Genomic DNA, 20,689 nt, shown 5'->3' on the forward strand with positions numbered 1-20,689 from the left:
TTTATATGCAAAATCCATGGAGTTCCTATATACAAACAACTAAAGAGAAGGTATTAATCACATTCACAATAGTGCCTCTAAATCAAGTACTTCTGAATCAGCTTAACTAAAGTGGTAAAATACCTATACAAAGAAAACTACAAACTGCTACTTCAAGAAATAAGAGAGGACATAAGTAAATGTAAACACAACTCTTGCTCATGAATTAGGAGGATTAATATCATTAAAATGGTAAGACTCCGTTTGGAGGATCCTCCCAGGAGGGGAGATGCATGTTGAAAGTAGACTATGGACTGAACATGTTTGCCACTCAATGCCTGTTTTGCAGACCACAGCACCCAGGGGGAGAGAGAGAATAGAAGGAAATGCCCTGCCACAGAGGCAGGGTGGGATGGGGGTGGTGGGGGTGGGAGGGATATTATCCATGGTGGTGGAAAATGGGCAATGATGGAGGGATGGGTATTTGATCACCGTATAATCGAAACCCAAGCACGAAAAATTGTAAATTTACACCTGTACCTCATGGTGTTTCACTAATAAAAAGAAAAACAATGGAAACACTCCACAAAGCATTATACAGATTCAATGTAGTTCCTATAAGGATACTCATATCACCTTTCAAAGAAATAGATCAAATACTCTTGAAGTTCATATGGAGCAATAAACACCCCCTGAGTAGTTAAAGCTATCCTTGGAAAAATGAAGATAAGAGGAATCACCGTTCCCTACTTCAAACTGTGCTACAAAGTGGTAGTAATTGAAATAGCATGGTATTGTAATAAAGACAGACCCTCAGATCAATGAAATAGAGTTGAATATCCTGAGATAGACCCTCAGATACCTGATCAGTTAATCTTCAATAAAGGAGCAAAAAACATGAAGTGGAGCAAGAAGAGCCTCTTCAACTTGTGGTGCTGGGAAAACTCGTGAGCTACATGCAAAACAAACAACCCCCTGCCTCCCAAGCCTCAGACCTTTTTCTAATGCCGTGCACAAAAGTTAAGTCAAAGACCTCAGTATTAGACCTGAATCCATTAGGTACAGAGAAAGAAAATGTAGGTAGAACCCTCTATGATGCTGAAGCTAAAGTCATCTTCAAGGATAAAACACCACTGACCAAGCAAGTCACTGTCACTCTCCTCCCATTGTTCACAATTTTGCTTGAGCAGGCCCAGTAACGTCTCCATTTTGAGACTTGTTCTTACTGTGTTTCGCATATTGAATACCTCATGGGTAGCCTGCCAGGCTTTGCCTCGCAGGCGAGATACTCTTGGTAGCTTGCCGGGCTCTTGGAGAGAGGTGGAGGAATCCAACCCAGCTTGCCTGGGCTGGCTGCATGCAAGGCAAACGTTCTACGGCTGTGTTATTGCTCCAGCCCTGACCAAGCAAGTAAAAATAAACAAATGGAATTATATTAAACTAAGAAGCTTTTGCTCCTCAAAGGAAAAAAAAAGGACCATGATACAAAGACAGCCCATGGAATGGGGGAAATCATTTACCCAACACCCATCTGACCATCTGATAAGGAATTAATATAAAAGATGTACAAGGAATTGGTAGAATATTATAAGAAAAAATCCAACCCCTTCAAAAAATGGAGGCAAAGAAATGAACAGAAACTTTCTCAATGAAGGAATACAAATGACCAAATGACACATGAAAAATGCTCTACATCATTAATCATCAGGGAGATTCAAATCAAAACAACAATGTGATATAATGTCATGCAACAGAGACTGGCACACATCAAAAAGAACAAGAATCACCAGAAGTACTGGTGAAGATGTGGGGAGAAAGGGACTTTCATTCATTGTTGATGGAAATGTTTTTTACCATGAACCTTTTTGGAAAACAATATGGATGTTCTTCAAAAACTGGATATTGATCTTCCACATGACTCAGCAATATCAACCCCAAACCATAATGCAGAATGACCATCTGCACTTGTATGATCATTGTAGCACTATTAACAAGACAGAATCTGAAAACAACCCACATGCCCAAGAACAGGTGAGTGCATAAAGAAAGTCTGGTATATCTACAAAAGAAATAGTATGTAGCCATTAAGAAAAATGAAACCATGAAATTTGCTTATACCTAGATGGTCTTGGAAAATATCCTGCTGAGTGCAATGAGGGGGGAAAGACATAGAATGTACTCAATTGTGGGATATAAAAAATATATGAATACTCAAAGACAATAGGAATGTCACTGGAATGCCAAGGAAGATGGATCTATGGTAGGAAACGTGCCATAAGTTGGGTGGGGGAGTGCAGTTAGGACAGAGAAGGGACCACTATGGCAATGATAATTGTAATGATCATTTTGAGCAAGAACTGAGTGCTGAAAGGAGGTAAAGTAGTATATATATACATATATATGTATGTATGTATGATGACCTTTCAGTAACTTTATTGCAAAACACAGTGCCTGAAACGAGGAGGGGATAGGGATAGGGAGAGAGAGAGGGAGGGGGAGTCAACGAGCAAGAGAGAGAGTGAAAGAGAGAGAGAGAAAAGTGTCTGTGATAGAGGCAGGCTGGTGAGGAAACTGGGGACACTGATGGTAGGAAATGTACACTGCTAAAGGGATGGTTGTTGGAACATTTCAGGACTGAAACCTAATTATTAACAATTTTGCAACTTTGTAGTGTGTATTTCCTGGTAATTGAATTTAAAAAAACCTCATCTTGCCTAATACTTGGAGAAATAATGCCTATAGAGTATATCACAAGTAGTTTGCACACTATCATTTTGGTGTTGAATAGTGTTAGAAAGATATATACAGACACTGTATTGAAACGAAATGGAAAGTATAATTTTTACAAGTAAGCTTTTAAATGTTTGACCTTCCTTTTTATTGGAAAATAGCCCCCATAGCAATGGTAAAAAAACTTCAACATGTAGAGGGAAAAGCAGAAAAGTATTACTTGCATTCCATATTTGGGAAACAAAATTAAAACCTTTCATAAATAAATAGGATTGCTGAAGAAGCTGTAATAGTCCCCCTGAATAGATGAAAAAATATAAACAATCATCTCTAGCACAGACACAGAGTGTATTGCTTATATAATACCTTCTGGTTCATAACATCAGGTTTTCCCTGTGCAAACCTTTTTTTGCTCCCCACCTCCTTACAGGGAAGTTGTGACAGATTTTTTCTTCCAAATGACTGTGTGAGAACAAAGGACTTACTGGTAGTTTTCAATTATGTTATATATGTATCCAGTTACCTGCCCACATGGCAGAGTCTGGCAAACTCCCCGTGGTGTACCCAATATGCCAAATACCAGTAACAATGAAGGGTCTCATTTTCCTAACTCTGAAAGAGCCTTGAATATGGCACTTTTTCTAAAAGTCTCAGGGCTAGGACGAAGGAGACGTTACTGGGGCCTGCTCGAGGCAATCGATGAATAACAGGATGGTTGTGATTGTGATTGTGATGTATCCAGTGGCAGTTGCTATTATAAAGGTTTTTTTTTTGATACAGATGTCTCATGTAGTAGGTCTTCATGAGAATTCAATTTGGTACCTTGTTTTAACTTTCACAGGAAGGAAATATATAATTAGGTTTCAATAAATCCAGAAATTTCAAATTCAATATAAAAATACCACTCATCAAGAAAGCATATTGATCCCTACTCCTGTTATTTTATTGTGCATATCAACGTTTAATTTGATGAAAATGAATGAACATTACTCAGAAATATCCAAATGAACATTACTTTTTCACCCCATAGGAGTGTCAAAACAATGGTAGTCAGACTCTACCTAGGTCTCCCTAAAGAGTTAACTACCACTAGTAATAAAGCTATTATGGGTATTATTGTTATTCAGACCTACACAAATCAATTTTTCAAGGAGATATTTAAAGTTTTGAGTTCATGAGCTTAAGGTTGATATTCTGTATTTGAATGTAGTTTCATTCTGGGAAAATTTCAGGGTGCCAATTTTCTTCCACTTACAAAAGGATTTAGAGACCCCTTCCATACTGGGCTTATACAAAGAAAGTCTCCGATAATTTACTAGAGTTAGACCAAAATATATTAAAATAGATCCTACCAGCAATATCTAAAATTGATGAGGGGAAATTTGAAAAATGAGTAAAATAATTTGCTGTTGGTTGATAGACAGGTGAACAGCTCAGGTTTCATAATTTCCAACTGTGTATTGAATAGAGAATGAATATATTTTTCCTTAAATATTTTCTTTATCTAACTGCATTTGCATTATAGGTAGTCTTGTAAAGAAAAAGGTGAAATTAGAAATTACCTGTCACATTCACACCATCTGACCTTTGACACCAGACTGTTCGGGAAGAGCCTTTCCAAGCACTCGCCATCCACTTATACTCATAACACTGTCCATCTGCAGGGATGGAAGAAAAATCAACAGATTCATTCTGTTTCATTCTGAGAGCAAGCAGAGGTATGGATGATTAACAAAATAGTTAATTTTTTTTATTATATTCTATTAATTTTTGTTTTTTGTCACACTAGGTGACACTCAGAGTCTACTTGTGGTTCTACTCAGGGGTGACACTTAGAGGAACTTAGGAGACCACGTGGTTCTGGGGATCAAACCCAGGCCTCCTGATGGCCAAAACATACACCCCACTCTATTGAAATAATCTTCAGTCCCTGAAGATTAAAAAAAATTTAATGTTTTAAAATAAAAAATATTTTAAAAGAATTAAGAAATGCCAAGAAGTCTATTCCAAATAACTCAAACATCAATTTGAAGTTGCCAGACAGATACTACAAAGTTCCAAATACACATTTAAATCCCAACTGATTTTCCACGTCTGCTCTCATTCTATATGATGTAAACCTGAATTTATTTTTTTTTTGTTGTTAAAGTATTATGAAATGTTAGACACACAGACAAGGATAGAGAAGAGAATAACTTAAAAAAAACTTTTAATTGCCTATTACACAATTTAATTTAGATAATTTTTTGTTTGGTTTTGGGCCACAACAAGTAGTCCTTAGGGCTTATTCCTTGCTCTGTTCTCAGGGATAACTCCTGGCCATGCGTCAGACATTATGTGCAGGGTAACAAGAATCAAACCCAAGTTGGCAGTGTGCAAGCAAATGCTCACTGCACTATCTCTTTGGCCCTTCATCATCACATATTTTTTAACATATATAATGCTGTGCGATATTATTTTGGTCTTGTTAATGAGCAAAAAATGACAGAAAAAGAAACTTGATGTCCTACATTTTTCTATGGTGTGTTTCTTAATTTTCCAACAATAGTTACTATTAGGAATCTGCCTACCAGCAGTTAATTAAGGTTGCCACTAACCAAAATGTCAAAAATATTTGAAATTGTCAAATGATATATTTTGGCCATTCTTTTAATTTTTGTCATTCTTATTTAGGTAAAGTTACCACATCATTTTCTTTGTTTTTTTGGGCCACACCAGGAGTGCTGAGGGTTTAGGTTGATCCTGTGCTCAGAGAATCAGTCCTTGTGGTACTCAGGGGAGCATATGTGCTGGGTATTGTACTCATATCAATAGTATGCAAGGCAACTGCCCTACCCACTGTACTATCTCTCCATCCCTCTAATTACCAAAGCTATTAATTAGCAACCAGTACTTTGGGGGGGATTTAGATTTCTTTTCATCAAACTTCTTATTTATATGAATTTTATTTTTATTTATGTTTTTGCTATTTCTTTTGAACCATGGGGTTCTTACAAACTTCCTTTTTTCCTCAACTTTCTCTTTTCCAATTAAGAAAGATAAATTTATTTCAGTATTTATTGTAAAAAAGGTTTGGTGGTAGTAAACTATCTTCATTTTTTGTTTTTCTGGGAATTCCTTTATTCCCCTTCCTATATCTGAAGAAGATTTGCAGGTTGATTCTTTTCTGAGAGGTATTATTTTGGGTGACTTAAATCCACACTTGGCAGTACTCAGGACTTTCTTCTGGCTTTGTGCTCAGGCAGGGATCACTCCTGGAGGTGCTCAGGGGACTGTAAAAGGTGTTGGTATTAAACTTGGGTTGGCAAAGTGCAGTACATGTACCTAAATTCCTGTACTAGTTCTGTGAGTTTTTATCTTTGTGTATTTAAACTACATTTTAACTGAACAAACACTATAACATTATAACATTACATGGATTTTAGGTATGCATTACTGCAAATCATCAGCTGTGTATATCAGCAGTTATCAATCACCAATCTGTGGACTGGTGCCTGCCCACACACATAAACATGCAAATAGGCTGAAATCACTGGTCCACAGTCTACAAAGTTGAAAGTCCTGTTACTATTATACTATATTAAGTTCATCACAAAAAGTCTAATCTTGGGGGCTGGAACAATAGCACAGAAGGTAGGGTGTTTGCCTTGCACACAGCTGACCAGGGTTCGATTCCCAGCATCCCATGTGGTCCCCCAGCACCACCACAAGTAATTCCTGAGTGCATGAGCCAGGAATAACCCTTGTGCAATTCTGGGTGTGACCCAAAGAGCAAAAAAAAAAAAGAAAAAAAGTCCAATCTCACTCTTCATCATACATCATCAGGTAAACACCTCTTTTTCCCTCTTTATTTTTGGTAATAGTTATTTTATTTCATAGTCTAATAGTTTGTTTTCTTTTGGATCTTTATGTACCACATACAAAGGAATTCATGTGTGCCCAGGAGGCTGGCAATTCAATGCAATTGCCCTGTGTGCAATACTGCTCAGGCTTTAGGTATGAAGTATTACCTTGGCTACCCTGTGGTGCTTGGGGACCTCCTGTGCAGCTCCCAGAATGCTCAGGGACAATGGGGTGCTACGGATTGAATTAGTGTTGGCTGTATGGAAGGCAAAAGCCTTAACTCCTGTTCTCTCTTGTTAGATACCAACAACTTCTTTATATACCTTTAGTACTTTAAAGTAAATTCTGAAGAAATTAAGTCTTTTGACCTTATCTCATTTTTTTTCTTAAAACAGTTCTGGATGCTTCTTGGGTTTCAATCCCTCTTTATTGATTTTAAGATCGATTTTTCATACTACATTAACTCTGTAATCACATTGCATGACTTTTTAAAACATAAATTGGTATAAAATTAATGTAAAGATACTGAGTTTTTTACCTAAGAATGTCTATTTTTCTATGTCTTTCAGTAGAATTTCATATTTTTTCCATATACAAATTACAGAATTTTAAAAATTTTAACATAATAGTCTCTTAACAGCTTCAAATTAAATTTTGTAGCTGAACCATGTTGAAAAAAGACTAATAATTCATATATTGTTTCTCAATCAAATCAATAGTCTTCTTACTTCCAAATACTTGTTTATTAATTCCCTTACATTTCTTCAATAGGATCCCCACCCAATTGAAAAAATAAGAAAAATGACTGATGATTTCCTGTATTGGTTGCATTTTCTTTCTTTTTTGGGGGGGTGTGTGTGAACCCAGCAACGCTCTGAGGTTACTCCTGACTCTGCACTCAGGAATTTGACTCCTGGCAATGTTCGGAGGACCCGACAGGATGCTGGGGATAAAAACCCTATCCCTGTACTATTGCTCCAGCCCTAATTCTTGTTCTTTTAAAAAATAATTCACTCAAAATCTTAAAGACTTTTAAAACTTTTTTCCCTCTTATGTAGGCATTTCAGTTTCTTTAGTTCTCTTCTAAATACTTTGCTGCATCCCAGGTGACATCTGAAATATATATTATATGCCTTTATATGTGTGTGTTTATATATATATACATACATATACATATATATGCACACACATACTGCAGGGGTGGGGGAAGTATGTTTTTTTATTTCTATATATCTATGGGGGATTTACTTTGTAATAGTGTTAATTTTTAAATTTCATTGTCATGTTTAGGTGAACAACTATTTCTGTCCTTGAGAATAATTTATTGTAACTTTTGACCTTTCTCTAGATCTTAACCTATCCTGTTTCAGGAAATACAGAAAAGTTTGTTTCACTGGTATATTTGGTATGATTTGAGTGGCATTAAATCAGACTAATGGGTTGTCTTTCACACATGTTTGGTCTTCATTCTAGCATTGCTTTCACTCCTGGTGGGTTCGGGGACCATATAGGAAGCGGGGATCAACCTTTATTGGCTACAATTGCTTTGCCTTCTAGACTATCCAGCCCTCTCAGAGTAATTCTTATAAACATTTCCTGAGCATATAAAAATACCTTTTTGCTTTAAGTTTGTAATTTTGGGGATTTGTTTTGGGGTCACATGTGATGGTGCTCACAACTAACTCCTGGCTCTGTGTCCCTGGTGAAACTCAGAGAACGTTACATTGTGCTGGGAGTCAACTCTGGTTCCGCTGCATGCAAGGTAAGTGCCTTACCTGCTGCATTATCTCTCCAGCTCTGAGTTTGTAATTTTTAGTTCAGTTACTAGTCTTAAATTAAATTTTAGTTTTCTTTTTAACAAAATTCTAATGCTTTTGCTTAGAAAGACATAGAGTAGATGAACAGAGTCCCTGAACAGTTAAAACTTACCATCACATGCTTTTGTTTCTAACATTTGCTCTGGGCACAGATGTTGATTCTCGAGTTCCTGTATAATCACTGCTCTGGAACGAACCTGTATTCCGCCAAAGCCTAAGTCTTCACCATTCACACAGGTGAGCTGACACAGACTCCACGATGACCAGTCCTTCAGATAACAGTCACCTATAAAACACAGGTTTGAGATTTATACCTTTACCTTTAAAAATAGCCATCAGACATTTTATGTTTTTATCTCACTAATATGTCAAAAACAGTAATAACAAGTCTCACAATGGAGACAGTAATAGTGCCCGCAAATCGATGAACAATGGTAGGACAGTGCTATCCACTGTGAACACTATTTTTAGGTATATTATTATAACACAAAATGCAGAGAAGCACTGATTTGTGAGTTAGTATAGAATTTATGTTTCATATAGGTTTTTTTTTTTCTGAGTGGATGCTACTGGTTATAGACTTCAGTGGTTCAAATTATTAAAAGCAGCGCCTGGGGAGATAGCTCAAAGGGCTAGATTGCATGCTTTGTATGCGGGAGCCCCAGGATTGATCTCAGGCACTGCATGGTTCCCTGAAGCACTGCTGAGAATGGTCCAAAATAAAGAAACAAAAGATATAAAAATTAAAAGATGGCTTGAACTTGTCCATTATGACTCCCTTCCTCTTGAGAGAGAAAATATTTAATTGAAAGTCCCCACTGCTCTGTTATGATCACTGTAATGGGAATTATTAAGCACTTGTTAGCATTCAAAGTAAATTAAATATACAGAAAACTTCTTGTCAAGGTATTCATAAATTCAAGAGTTTTAAGTTCAAGGCCTAGAAAGCTGGCATTTATGTTTTATTCATTTCTTTCCAGAGGTGTAAGACTGTCAAGTGAACAGCTGCAAGTGAGGCAGTTATGCAAGTCAGTTCCTTTGTATTAAACAAATTTCCAATATGTTTAATTTGTATTAAAAATTCCCTTAAGCTATTGAAGAATAATGATCATATAAATGGCTAATAGTGATTTTTCACACTATGATTATATACCACTGTAGCCAACATCCTGATCAAGTGAAACCCCTGTCATGATACATATGAAATTGTGCCTTCTTATATGTGAATTCTTTTATTAATTTATGTTAGAAAGTGAGACAATAATATTTTCAGATAACTGCACTAATGATATCAGATACCTTTAGCATAAGCTACCCATGACATACTCGATATGCCAAACACAGTAACAACAAGTCTCACAATGGAGACATTACTGGGCCCGCTCAAGCAAATTGATGAACAATGGGAGGACAGTGCTACAGTGCTACAGTGCTACCTTTAGCATGAATAATTCATTTTGCTTTATATTACGTGATACAACTAGATTTCATAGTTTTAATTTGTGCATCTCTAATGTTGTGCTCTATTCTATAAAGTTCACCATAATGTGGATACCTGTCTTTACTACTATAAATACCATTACGAACATTTTAGTGCAAATGTTTTGGTAAAATTTTATACGACTTACTATTGGGCATATACCTAAAAGTGGAGTTTCTGTGCTAGAGTCTATCAAATATTCAGCATCTTCAATAATTTTGATAAAATAAAATATGTAATAAATTATACCAATCCAGTCTTCAAGACTGGTGTTTTTTTAAAAAGGATATAGTAAATTTTTGTAGGCACAAACTTGTAAGGATAGGGCTGCAGTGATAGTACAGCAGGTAGAGCACTTATCTTGCATGTAGCTGACTGGGATTTGATCCCTGGCACCCCATATGAATCCCCAAGTCCCTACAGGAATAATCCCTGAGCATAGCTTTGCAAGGGTTTCTTATTACTTTAATTTAGTATGTCACATAATATAAGGCAAAAGAAATTATCCATGCCAAAGGTATCTGACAGTAGCATAAAGTTATCTGGAAATAAGATTAATTTAAAAATAAAACCCTTTTGGATGAATTCATGAAATTTACATACAAGTGGTACTACATGGAAAGTATCATGCTAAAAGAAATGAGTCAGAAAGACAGGGACAGCCATAGAAAGATTCATTCATCTGGGGAGTATAAAGTACTAAATTGGGAGACTAACACCCAACAATGGCTGAGATAAGTATCAGGAGGTTCACTCCATGGCTTGGAGGTCAGCCACACATGCTGAGGGAGAAGGCAGCTCAGATAGAGAGGGGAGCACCAAGTAAAGGGTGTTGGGAGGACCCTCCTAGGATGAGAGATTTATGGTGAAAATAGACTATAGACCAAACATGATAGCCACTCAATGCCTCTTTTGCAAATCACAGCACTCAAAAGGAGAGAGAGAACAAAAGGGAATGCCCTGCCATAGGGGTGGGGTGGGATGGAGGGGTTGGGGGGGTTGGAGATATGCTGGGAGCATTGGAGCTGGGGATGGGCATTGGTGGAGGGACGGGTACTCAATCATTGTATAACTGAAACCCAAGAACAAAATTTGTAAGGTCAACAACTGTACCACATGGAGTTTGACTAATAAAAAATTAAAAAAAAAAACACCCTTTTGGACTTGAGAGGTGGCCTAAAAAGCTAGAGCGTATGCCAGGCAGGCATGAGCTGGGTTTGACCCTTAACACCACAAAGTAACTTGAGCAAAGAAAGAAAAGATCTACGAGTTATCACTAAACACCACTGAATTTGGCATAACACATACAAACAGAAAACACCTAAAGGCATGATTAAGAAATCTGAATTATTAACAGAGACATGTGTGATAGTAAAGTTATTTCTGAACACTGTATTATAGTATGTCATTAAAATTAGCTAATGTCATATTGAATTACAGAAAATTCTAGCAAATAAGAGATTTTAAGTAAAAAGTAACAACTTTTAAATAGATTAGACATGTCTTAGAAACATTTTTATCCCTTAGGAATAATACTTTGGGTTACTCAGCTTTTAGCCGCTCAGGAGAAACTATTAGAATTGAGATAAATTCCTTTCAATATGAATTATTTCACTCCAGTGATCACAAACCATGTGGAGAAGTACATATATTTTTAGTGCTAGCAATTACTTCTATACTCTTGAGAGTATACTTTGCAGCAATACTCAAAACATCCTTTAATGCTAGTATGAATTACAGAACTATTACCCCAAATCAATCTATGCCAAACTTCAAAGATTAATAGTAGTGAATGAAAGGCATTATCTTGTGCTGAACACACTCTATTTTTACTATGAAAGTCATTATAATAATAAACCCATACTATGTCTATCCAAGATATAATTAAGTGCATGAAATGTATTTCCTACTTCATTCTTCTACTCTTCAAAGCTTATTTTCTCACATACTGCTAGCTTCCACACTCCGTTATTGGAGAAAACCAGCAAGACAGAAATTGGATTGTAACTTATGAAGAGCAACCCTACAGATTTATAATTGATTTAATTACAATTACAATGATATGTTAGATTCTAGTCTGTTCTCTATTATTATGAGATATTACTTTCCTTTGCATGATTTTACTACAACAGAACTCAAACTTACGTTTAATGATGTTATGGTAAAGTTAGTCATTGGGTCTTCCTTTATCTTTTTGGTTTTGGGGTCTCACTCAATGTTGCTCAAGACTTATTCCTGGCTCTGCACTCAGGGATCACTCTGAATGGGGCTTGAAGAATCATATGGGGTTCTGGGGACTGAACCTGGGTTGGTAGCATGCAAGGCAAACATCCTATCTGCTGTACTCTCTCCTTAACTCTAGGCTTTTCTTTTAGAAGACAGTGTCAGTTCACTCTCACAGTTATCTCCGACCTTGAGCACAACTACCTTGAGCCCTTCAACTACAATATTCAAGAAAAAGCAAAAAATAATGGGGGTAACCTTTAGCCTAATGTTACACAAGGGTCAACTGTATATTCCAGAGTCTTTATATATTATAACTAAGAAATTTTAATCTGTCACTTACATTGTATCTGCTATAATTCTAGTTGGTTATAGTACAGTTACAGATAACCTGCTGTTTTTTCCTAAATGTTTAGTTATTGATTATTTAGCTGTACTTCCTGTTTTACTACAGTTAAATTTGTTGATTCTACTCAGGATTCAGAGTAAGCTTTCAATATTAGGAGTTGAATCTTTCAGTCATTATGTGTTTAAATATTGCCTCTCAACAAAAGGATTACTCATCAATGTTAGTGATAATGCAAATTTGCCCATTCTCTATATAAAGCATTATGGAGAGTTCTGAAAACAAAACTAACATTATCTAGCATTTTTATTACTAGCTATCTATCTGAAGAACACAAAAAGATCAATTAAAAATATATATATCTACTCACATCTAAGTTGATTGCAGAATTACTTACAGTAACAAAGATTTGGAAAACTTAAGTGCCCAAGGACAGATGAGAAGAAAAAAAGAAGTGGCAATATAAACAATAAGTACTACTCAACTGTGACAAAAGATGAAATATTGCTTTTTACCCATACGGATAGAATAAATGGCATCATGCTAAATGAAATAAGTCAAAAGCAGGCCAAATAGCAGATGAGTCTATTTATATGTGACATATAAAGAAACTAAGCAAGGGAAAAGAAAGCTTTGAACAAAAGCAAAACCTTATACTGAGATGACTGACTGCTATGGGTGAGTGAGTGGGACGAACCGGTCCAGTGGAAAGGAAATTGGAACTTTGGTGGTGGGAATATGTGGGGAAAATGGTACCTTAAAACATACAAATAAATATTTGCAAACCTCATTGAAGTTGTTGACCTCAGATTAAATTAATAAAACATGCTGCCTCTTCTATTTTATTTTTTTCCTGTTGGAAATTTTAATTAGATGCAAACCCTATCCTTATTTTCTCAACTTTTATACCTTTCCTGTCAACCTTAACAGCCACCCACTGCAGTCACCCTTGCAGAAATTAAAAAACTCCTGGGGCTGTGTGCCAACAAAGGTTACATGGAGATCAGGACTTTATCCCCATCTGACAGGATGAAGACATCCTACCCACACTTCATAGTGCCTTACTGATGACACAGGGTTTTCCCCAGTGAGAAAATCGGTCAATATCCTTAACTTATGCTATATACGTAGACTGCTCCTGACCATGATCTTGTTAGGAAATGATCAAAATATTAATTCTGTTCTGCTATTGTTACCTGGGCAAGGCTGAGTGCAGCTTTCCTCAAGAACTATTTTCTTATTGCCGTTTACGGTGGGTTCAATGTCAGCACAGAATTCTTCATCTACCACTTTGCTGAAATCGTCAGTTGACCCATCACTCACTACACAAGAAATGTTTCTGGTTCTGGTTCCTTCTCCACAGTGGGCATCCTGGAATGGAGGATCAAGTAACTAACTTGGAAAATAAAAATAAAGCTTTAGTGAGTTCATCACTTACAGTCATCTCTGCACCATTGATTTTGATTTATGAGCAGTTAGAGAAGCTGTTGAAACCCTAGGGAAGAAGTCCTTTAGGGCACTAGCTACAAAGCATACAATGTGCAATTTAGTTGTTTTCTAGCTAAAGACAGGCAAATAAATTTTCATTAACATGAATCGTCTCCAAATGACTGTACAAATACAGGACAAAAAGTATTTGTTATAAAAATGAATTAAGCAGTCATGTAATGCCAATACACTAAAAATCTTTTAGAAGCCATCTGTAAGCTTTGAAAAATTACTCTGAAGCCACATACTGAATATCAATTTAAAAAATCACATTTCTATACCATCTTCTGGAGATTTGATACCTGTACTTGACATGGAGACCATTGGCTGTATTGCCACTGATAACATGGCTTCACTGGACAAGGCTTAGACTGTTCCATTAGGGCTGGGCATGGTCTTCCATCACCCTGAAAGGGCTGGGTCACTGTTCGTTTCCGGATCATTTTTCCTTGAACAGATACAAAAAAAAATAACAAAAAAGCAATGTGAGGGACAGGTTCCAGTTGTGTCAACATATGTTATTTTGAGAAAAAGTCTTACATATATCTTTTTTGAGGAGATATTTTCAGAAAAAGATCTTAAATCTTTTCTTAAGGAAATCTTTCCTTCCAAGTAAGGCTTAACTGTGTTGGAAAGACATGTCCCTCTATTTTCCAGCCACCCAGTCACCCAAATTCAACCTTCCTGAAGGAAAGCCAAGGTGAATTAGAGCAAATGAGACATTTTCATATTACTTGACCAGCCACTTCATGCTAATTAAGCTACAAAACCAACCTGTGAGGCCACAAGTTTGAGAACATTCTGACCAAGGAGACCAGTCAGAAAGCTGGCAATTCACAGGGCACTCCACCATGCAGGAGGTGTTCATCTGCCAGTTCTTCTCCAGGCCGAGCTGAAAGAAAAGAGGAAGGTGTGACAGGGGCCATGGCCATAATTAATCCTGAGTACTGAGCCAGGGGTAAGTCCCGAGCATCACTGGGTGTAGCTACAAAGTGTAAAACAAAAAAAAAAAAAAAAAAAAAAGGAAAAAGAAAAGAAAAAAAATACCCCTCCAGAATATTAGAATACAAAGCTACTTTAAAAAAAAACTTTTGGGGCATGCTTAGCTGTGCCCAGGATTTCCTCTTGGTTCTGTGCTCAGGGGATCACTCCTGGCACGGATCAGGAGGCCATATGAAGAGCTAGGGAATAAAACCCATGTTGACTGTGTCCAAGGCAAGTTCCAGGTCTATTGATACTATCCCTCCAGTTCCTAATTTCAAGCTTTCACAGAGATTTTTCTCTTCTAAACCTGATATTAGAACTTAGATGTGGTTTAATTTACCGACTTTAAAATTATTGGCTCATGTAATAGTGTGCTAAGTTTTAGCATTGGGTTCCATTAGTTATCATTATAAGTATTCTTTAAACTATGAGTTACAGGGAGCCCGAGTGATAGTACAGTATAAAGGATGCTTGCCTTGCACATAGCTAACACAGGTTTGATCTCTGGCTCCCCATCTGGTCCCCTGAGCCCTGCCAGGATTGATTCCTGATTGCAGAGCCAGCAGTAAGCCTGAGCACAGCTGGGTGTGACCCCCCAAAAACAACAAACAAACACTATGCTAACAAACACTGTCCTCTCATTGTTCATCGAGTTGCTCAAACGGACCCAATAATGTCTCCATTTTGAAACTTGTTGTTACCGTGTTTGGCATATTGAATATGTTGCGGGTAGCTTGCCAGGCTTTGTTATGCGGGCGAGATACTCTAGGTAGCTTGCCAGGCTCTCCGGACGGGCGGAGGAATCGAACCCGGCTCGGCTGGGCTGGCAGCGCCTAAGGCAAATGCCCTACTGCTGTGATATCGCTCCAGCCCAACACAACAAAATGAATAAAATAAGTTATGCATTTTCAAACTCATATACTATATGTTCAAACTTTAAACAGTTTATGGTACAAAGAGGTACTGAAAGAAATTTAAAGAGTTTATTAGGGAAACACAATTTTTTAAAATTGTTAATCCTTGTCATTTTCAAGGAGCGATAGCACAGCGGTATGGCATTTGCCTTGCAAGCCGCTGGCCTGGCCGAGCCAGGTTCGATTTCTCCGCCCCTCTTGGAGAGCCCCGGAAGTTACCAAGAGTATCTCGCCCGCAGGGCAAAGCCTGGCAACCTACCTTGACGCATTCAATATGCCAAACACAGTAACAAGTCTCACAATGGAGATATTACTGGGCCCTCTCGAGCAAATCGATGAACAATGGGAGGATAGTACAGTGGCATTTTCAAAGCCTATTAATTTCTGCATAAAAGATAAGTTTATGATGTTTAGTTCAAACAGCATAAGACAGAAAAAGGAAAAATAATTCTGAATTGTTACATTGCACTTTGGGCTGGAGCGATAGCACAGCGGGTAGGGCGTTTGCCTTGCACGTGACCAAGTTGGCCAATGCTGCCGACCTGAGTTCAATTCCTCTGCCCCTCTTGGAGAGCCCAGCAGGCTACCAAGAGTATCTCGCCTGCACGGCAAAGCCTGGCATGTTACCCGTGACGTATTCGATATACCAAACACAGTAACAACATGTCTCATGATGGAGACGTTACTGGGCACACTCAAACAAATTGATGAACAATGGGAGGACAGTGATACAGTGCTACAGTTAAGTTGTACTTTAAGCACAGTTTTTGGCTTTCACTTATCTGGCCACTATTAGATGCTCTGATTACTTCTTTATGTACAATATCCCTCTGCAGGGACTTCTGTTTTATTCTTATCAATAAGATAAGATCTTTTTATTCTGTTTTATTCTTATCAATATTCTTGACAAAGCTAAGTATCTGATTTAAAAGCTTTATCATATCATTTAAGAAAAGCCTCATAAAGTCCCTTAAAGTCACAGGAGGCTAGAGCTTGGAGTCAAGGTGATATACTAAGAATAATGTTATATTTAAGGATAACAATAGTTTGTTTCATAGAGAGGTTGATGTGCAAACTTCAGCTACTACTAACTTTCTCTGCTAAAGAGAATATCTTTTTACAAACATTCTGAATGTTGACCTATAAAACTTTTAAACTATGTTATTTTTTCCCTTACGTTTATGATATACCCTTTGTTTTCTCTCCTCTTTATCCAACTCTTAATCATTTCATTATATATATGCTTATGTAGCACTGTCCTCCTGTTGTTTATGTAAATAAAAAGAAACATATACAGTGATGAAAGAATAAGAAAGGAAAAATCTATTGTTAGGTCTCAGATAAGTTAATGTCTTAAAAATACCCAAAACAAAATATTATATAAATGCTAGATGGTTTTAACCTCAATTTTCCTCTTTGTTGAGAAATAATGCCACAATTCTTCTTGGCTGTTAGAGAAGCAGCAAGAACGAGCTACTGCTGGTGCAGCGAATGCGGGGTTTGCACATGGAGGTAGGCAATCAATCCAATGTTTAAAAAACACAGCCAGCTTTTCTCAGGGCTATTATTTAATCCTACTGCATCCATAGGGATGGGTAAAATGGGATATGAGTTATTTAATCCAATTCCTGCAGAGGAGCACTGCTCTCCCTGAAGACAATCTTTTCTATAATGTAATGATTTGAATTCTAATTGTCCTTGTGTTATTCAAACACTGTATTTGTGCACAAAAGTGTATTTATCTAGATTACTGGATAATTAAAATTAGTTATGTCTCAGGTTTTTACTCACATTTCATTTAAGAAATAAAGGATTACACCTTTGTCACCTAGTCATATGAGGCATTTAAAAATTGATCTTAGATTATTTGGGTTAAACTTTCAAAAAGTTCTAGGATTTATTCATTTTTATATTTCATTTTGTCCCAGGAGGGTATTTAGGTGTGTATTTGGTCACTAAAGGAGGTATATTTAATCAACTAGAAGTAGACCATAAAGCTTCTTAGGCAACATAACTTAAAAATCTTCATTAATGTAACCTTTAATGGTTACATAAGCACAATATTATTGGTTTTTAGACAAAATGGATTTAATTGTGAAATTTCTAATTAAATCCAAAGTGTGAACAGTTTGTTATAAGATGATATAGATAGCATTTGTTAGCTAAGCAAATTGCCATTTTCAGCTCATCTGAGAGCTTTTCCCCATGGACAGAGATGTAAGAAAGTTAAAGTTAGTTTGGAATGATAAAAATATCAAATGGATTTAAATATTTCCATCTGCAGTTTTTGATTCCTCCGTCCCTCTAGGAGAGCCCGGCAAGCTACCGAGAGTATCTCGCCCGCACGGCAGAGCCTGGCAAGCTCCCCATGACGTATTCAATATGCCAAATACAGTAACAACAAAGTCTCCAATGGAGACGTTACTGGGCCCGCTCGAGCAAATCGATGATCAACGGGAGGGCCTTTATCGTTACCTATCTGCAGTTTTCACACAGGAATGATAAATTAGGAGTCTTCCAGGCTCATAATAAGGCCCAGGATATGTAAGCATTAGTCTTGATCAGAGTATCTGCTGTATCCTCTAAGGTTGCAAGCACCTTCATTTGTGTCTCACATCTATTGAAGGCTCCTGTTTCTCCTAGTTTATATTTAACTCAGTGGGTCTCAGATGTATGAGAAATGAAAACTGTAAGGATAGTGCATGCTTTTTCCATATACAAGTCAGAGATAATAATCACAACATAAGCTGTAGCTTCATGAAAATTAGGAGGGGCACAAAACAAATTTTCTTCATTTCATAAGATCATTATCTAGAAATGATGCTAATTTTGTAAATCAGAAGATTAACAGTATATGAACCTAAAAGATACCAATGACAGCGCCCATTCTTTTGTTTGAATTCCAAGAGCTCTCTAATCCAGACCTGAGTATTGAGACTCTCACAGCTGGGTATTTGATCCTAATATCAAAATCTGCTACCAAACCACATGTGATCAATGTTTAGCAACAGAGAGGATAAATGATGGATCTTGGCAGGTGTCCCAGGCAACACAAAAATTCACACAAAATTACAAAAGATGATGAGTAGTCTGATTAAGATTTATTGCCTTTATTTACCTTGATTACTTATTGTTCCCTAAGCATTACTTTCAGAATAAGCTAATTAACATACCTTTGGTCTCTAAGTAGAACAAAATACAGGAAATTAAGTGTAGAAATCAGTAGGATTGGACAGTGTGTCTTTTCTAGAGAGAGCTTAACAGCCTCTGAATATTGCTGAAAACATCTGCTGGCAACGGGCTGCATGGGGCTCAGGTCACTTGGCTCAGCATGAATTGAAATTATTAGGAATGAGTTTACTCGCAAAGATAAAACATAGCATTCACTCACCTCTTCACAATATTTCAGGTCAACTGACCTGCCATCACTTCGAACACAATCCAGCATTCTTGTTTTAATTCCATTTCCACAAACTGCCTTCTCACTCAGCTGACATGTACTCCAGTCTGAAAGGAGGGGAGCCCATCAGAACAGAAGCTATGCATGAAACAGATTTCAAATGAAACGCTGATGACCTGGATCCCATATTTAATTCACAACTGCTTCTTCTTAAGCCCCACAATCAATCATCCCCCATGCGGAGCATATGGGTCCCAGCTTTGAACATATCAGGAGTCAAATGGAATTGCTGGGGTTGCACATAGCTACAGGGATTATTCTTAAAGGCAGATGTCTACTTGACAATCTTGACAGCTAGGCATTTGGAGATATTGTAAAAATGGCTTTGGCCTGCAGATCAAACACAACCTTCAAACTTTTTGCCTAATATTAGTTGAATTTAAAAATTAAATGTTATTTTTAATTTGGCCAAATAATCATAATTTTACCGTATGATACTTTTATTATAAATCTATATTAAAGTAAAATGGTATTCATTTAGTGTCCATGCTTAGATTATTTTAAATTAGTATGCAAATTTCCTCAAAATGGAGACATTACTGGGCCCGCTTGAGCAAAAAATCGATGAACAGGAGGACAGTGTTTGCTATGCAAATTTCCAAATAACTTCGGCTGTATTTAATTTTTTTTCAAGTCTAACAAAACACTTTTTCTTTGTCTATCCAAGGTAACATAGTATGTCTAAGAGAACTGAGATTACTTTGTATGCTCAAAGGGAATTTCAAAAGCTGAGAAATCCTCAAAAGTCAATATTATTTTATGCCAGTATTATTTTACTACTTCTAGAGTTTATTTCAGAGTGAAAGTTACTTGGAGTGAAAAAACTCAAAGTAAGCTTTAGTATTGTCCCGAGTCACATAAATCAACAAAATCTCTTCCTAGAGTAAGCACCTTGTTCATATATGCTGAGGTTTAAGAACAAAAAGGACTTAATGAAGTGTTTTCTGAAATAATACTTAGCTAACCTTTTTTATTTGTACCCTTTATAATATTGAATTTTTTGTACTCTTTTATATTGAACTAATCACATTTATAAACCGTGACTACACAAAGAATTGTCATCTTAGTATGATATAATGATCAAACATCTAATGAGTAAGAAAAATGCCTTTCAATAAACCTGACACCACTAGAAAAGAGAAATCTTCTTTGCACCTTCCCAAAGTGGGAGAATCACTTAAAATATTCAAAGCTAACTTAAGAACTAATATTTGTGCAATATTTTCATTTCTTTCCTTTTTAAATTCACTATATCTTGATGTTTATAAAAAAGTAAAGCAGATATGTAACTGACCTGGGTTCATCACTGACATCCCATAAGGTTCCTCAAGACCGCCAGGAGTAATTCCTGAGTACAAAGTCAGGAGTTACCCCTGAGCATTTGTGTGGCCCCAAAACACACAAACAAAATAAATAAAGCAGACA

The 20,689-nt window shown here is 36.8% G+C and overlaps 1 protein-coding gene across 2 annotated transcripts in view; it reads right to left on the reverse strand.

Annotated features, from left to right (window-relative positions):
• The window catches only part of THSD7A (thrombospondin type 1 domain containing 7A), a 486,579-nt gene that overhangs the window by 8,605 nt on the left and 457,285 nt on the right, over nt 1-20,689 (reverse strand). For both annotated transcript variants that reach the window (XM_056118708.1, XM_056118707.1), the window contains exons 18-23: nt 19,196-19,311; nt 14,681-14,798; nt 14,209-14,354; nt 13,615-13,789; nt 8,482-8,655; nt 4,272-4,367 (exon numbers count right to left, since the gene is read on the reverse strand). In XM_056118708.1, the coding sequence (XP_055974683.1) occupies nt 4,272-4,367; nt 8,482-8,655; nt 13,615-13,789; nt 14,209-14,354; nt 14,681-14,798; nt 19,196-19,311 (825 nt within the window). The remainder of the gene's footprint in view (nt 1-4,271; nt 4,368-8,481; nt 8,656-13,614; nt 13,790-14,208; nt 14,355-14,680; nt 14,799-19,195; nt 19,312-20,689) is intronic.

Source organism: Sorex fumeus, unplaced genomic scaffold, assembly GCF_029834395.1.
Source record: "Sorex fumeus unplaced genomic scaffold, SorFum_2.1 ptg000037l, whole genome shotgun sequence".
NCBI classification, from domain to species: Eukaryota; Metazoa; Chordata; class Mammalia; order Eulipotyphla; family Soricidae; genus Sorex; species Sorex fumeus.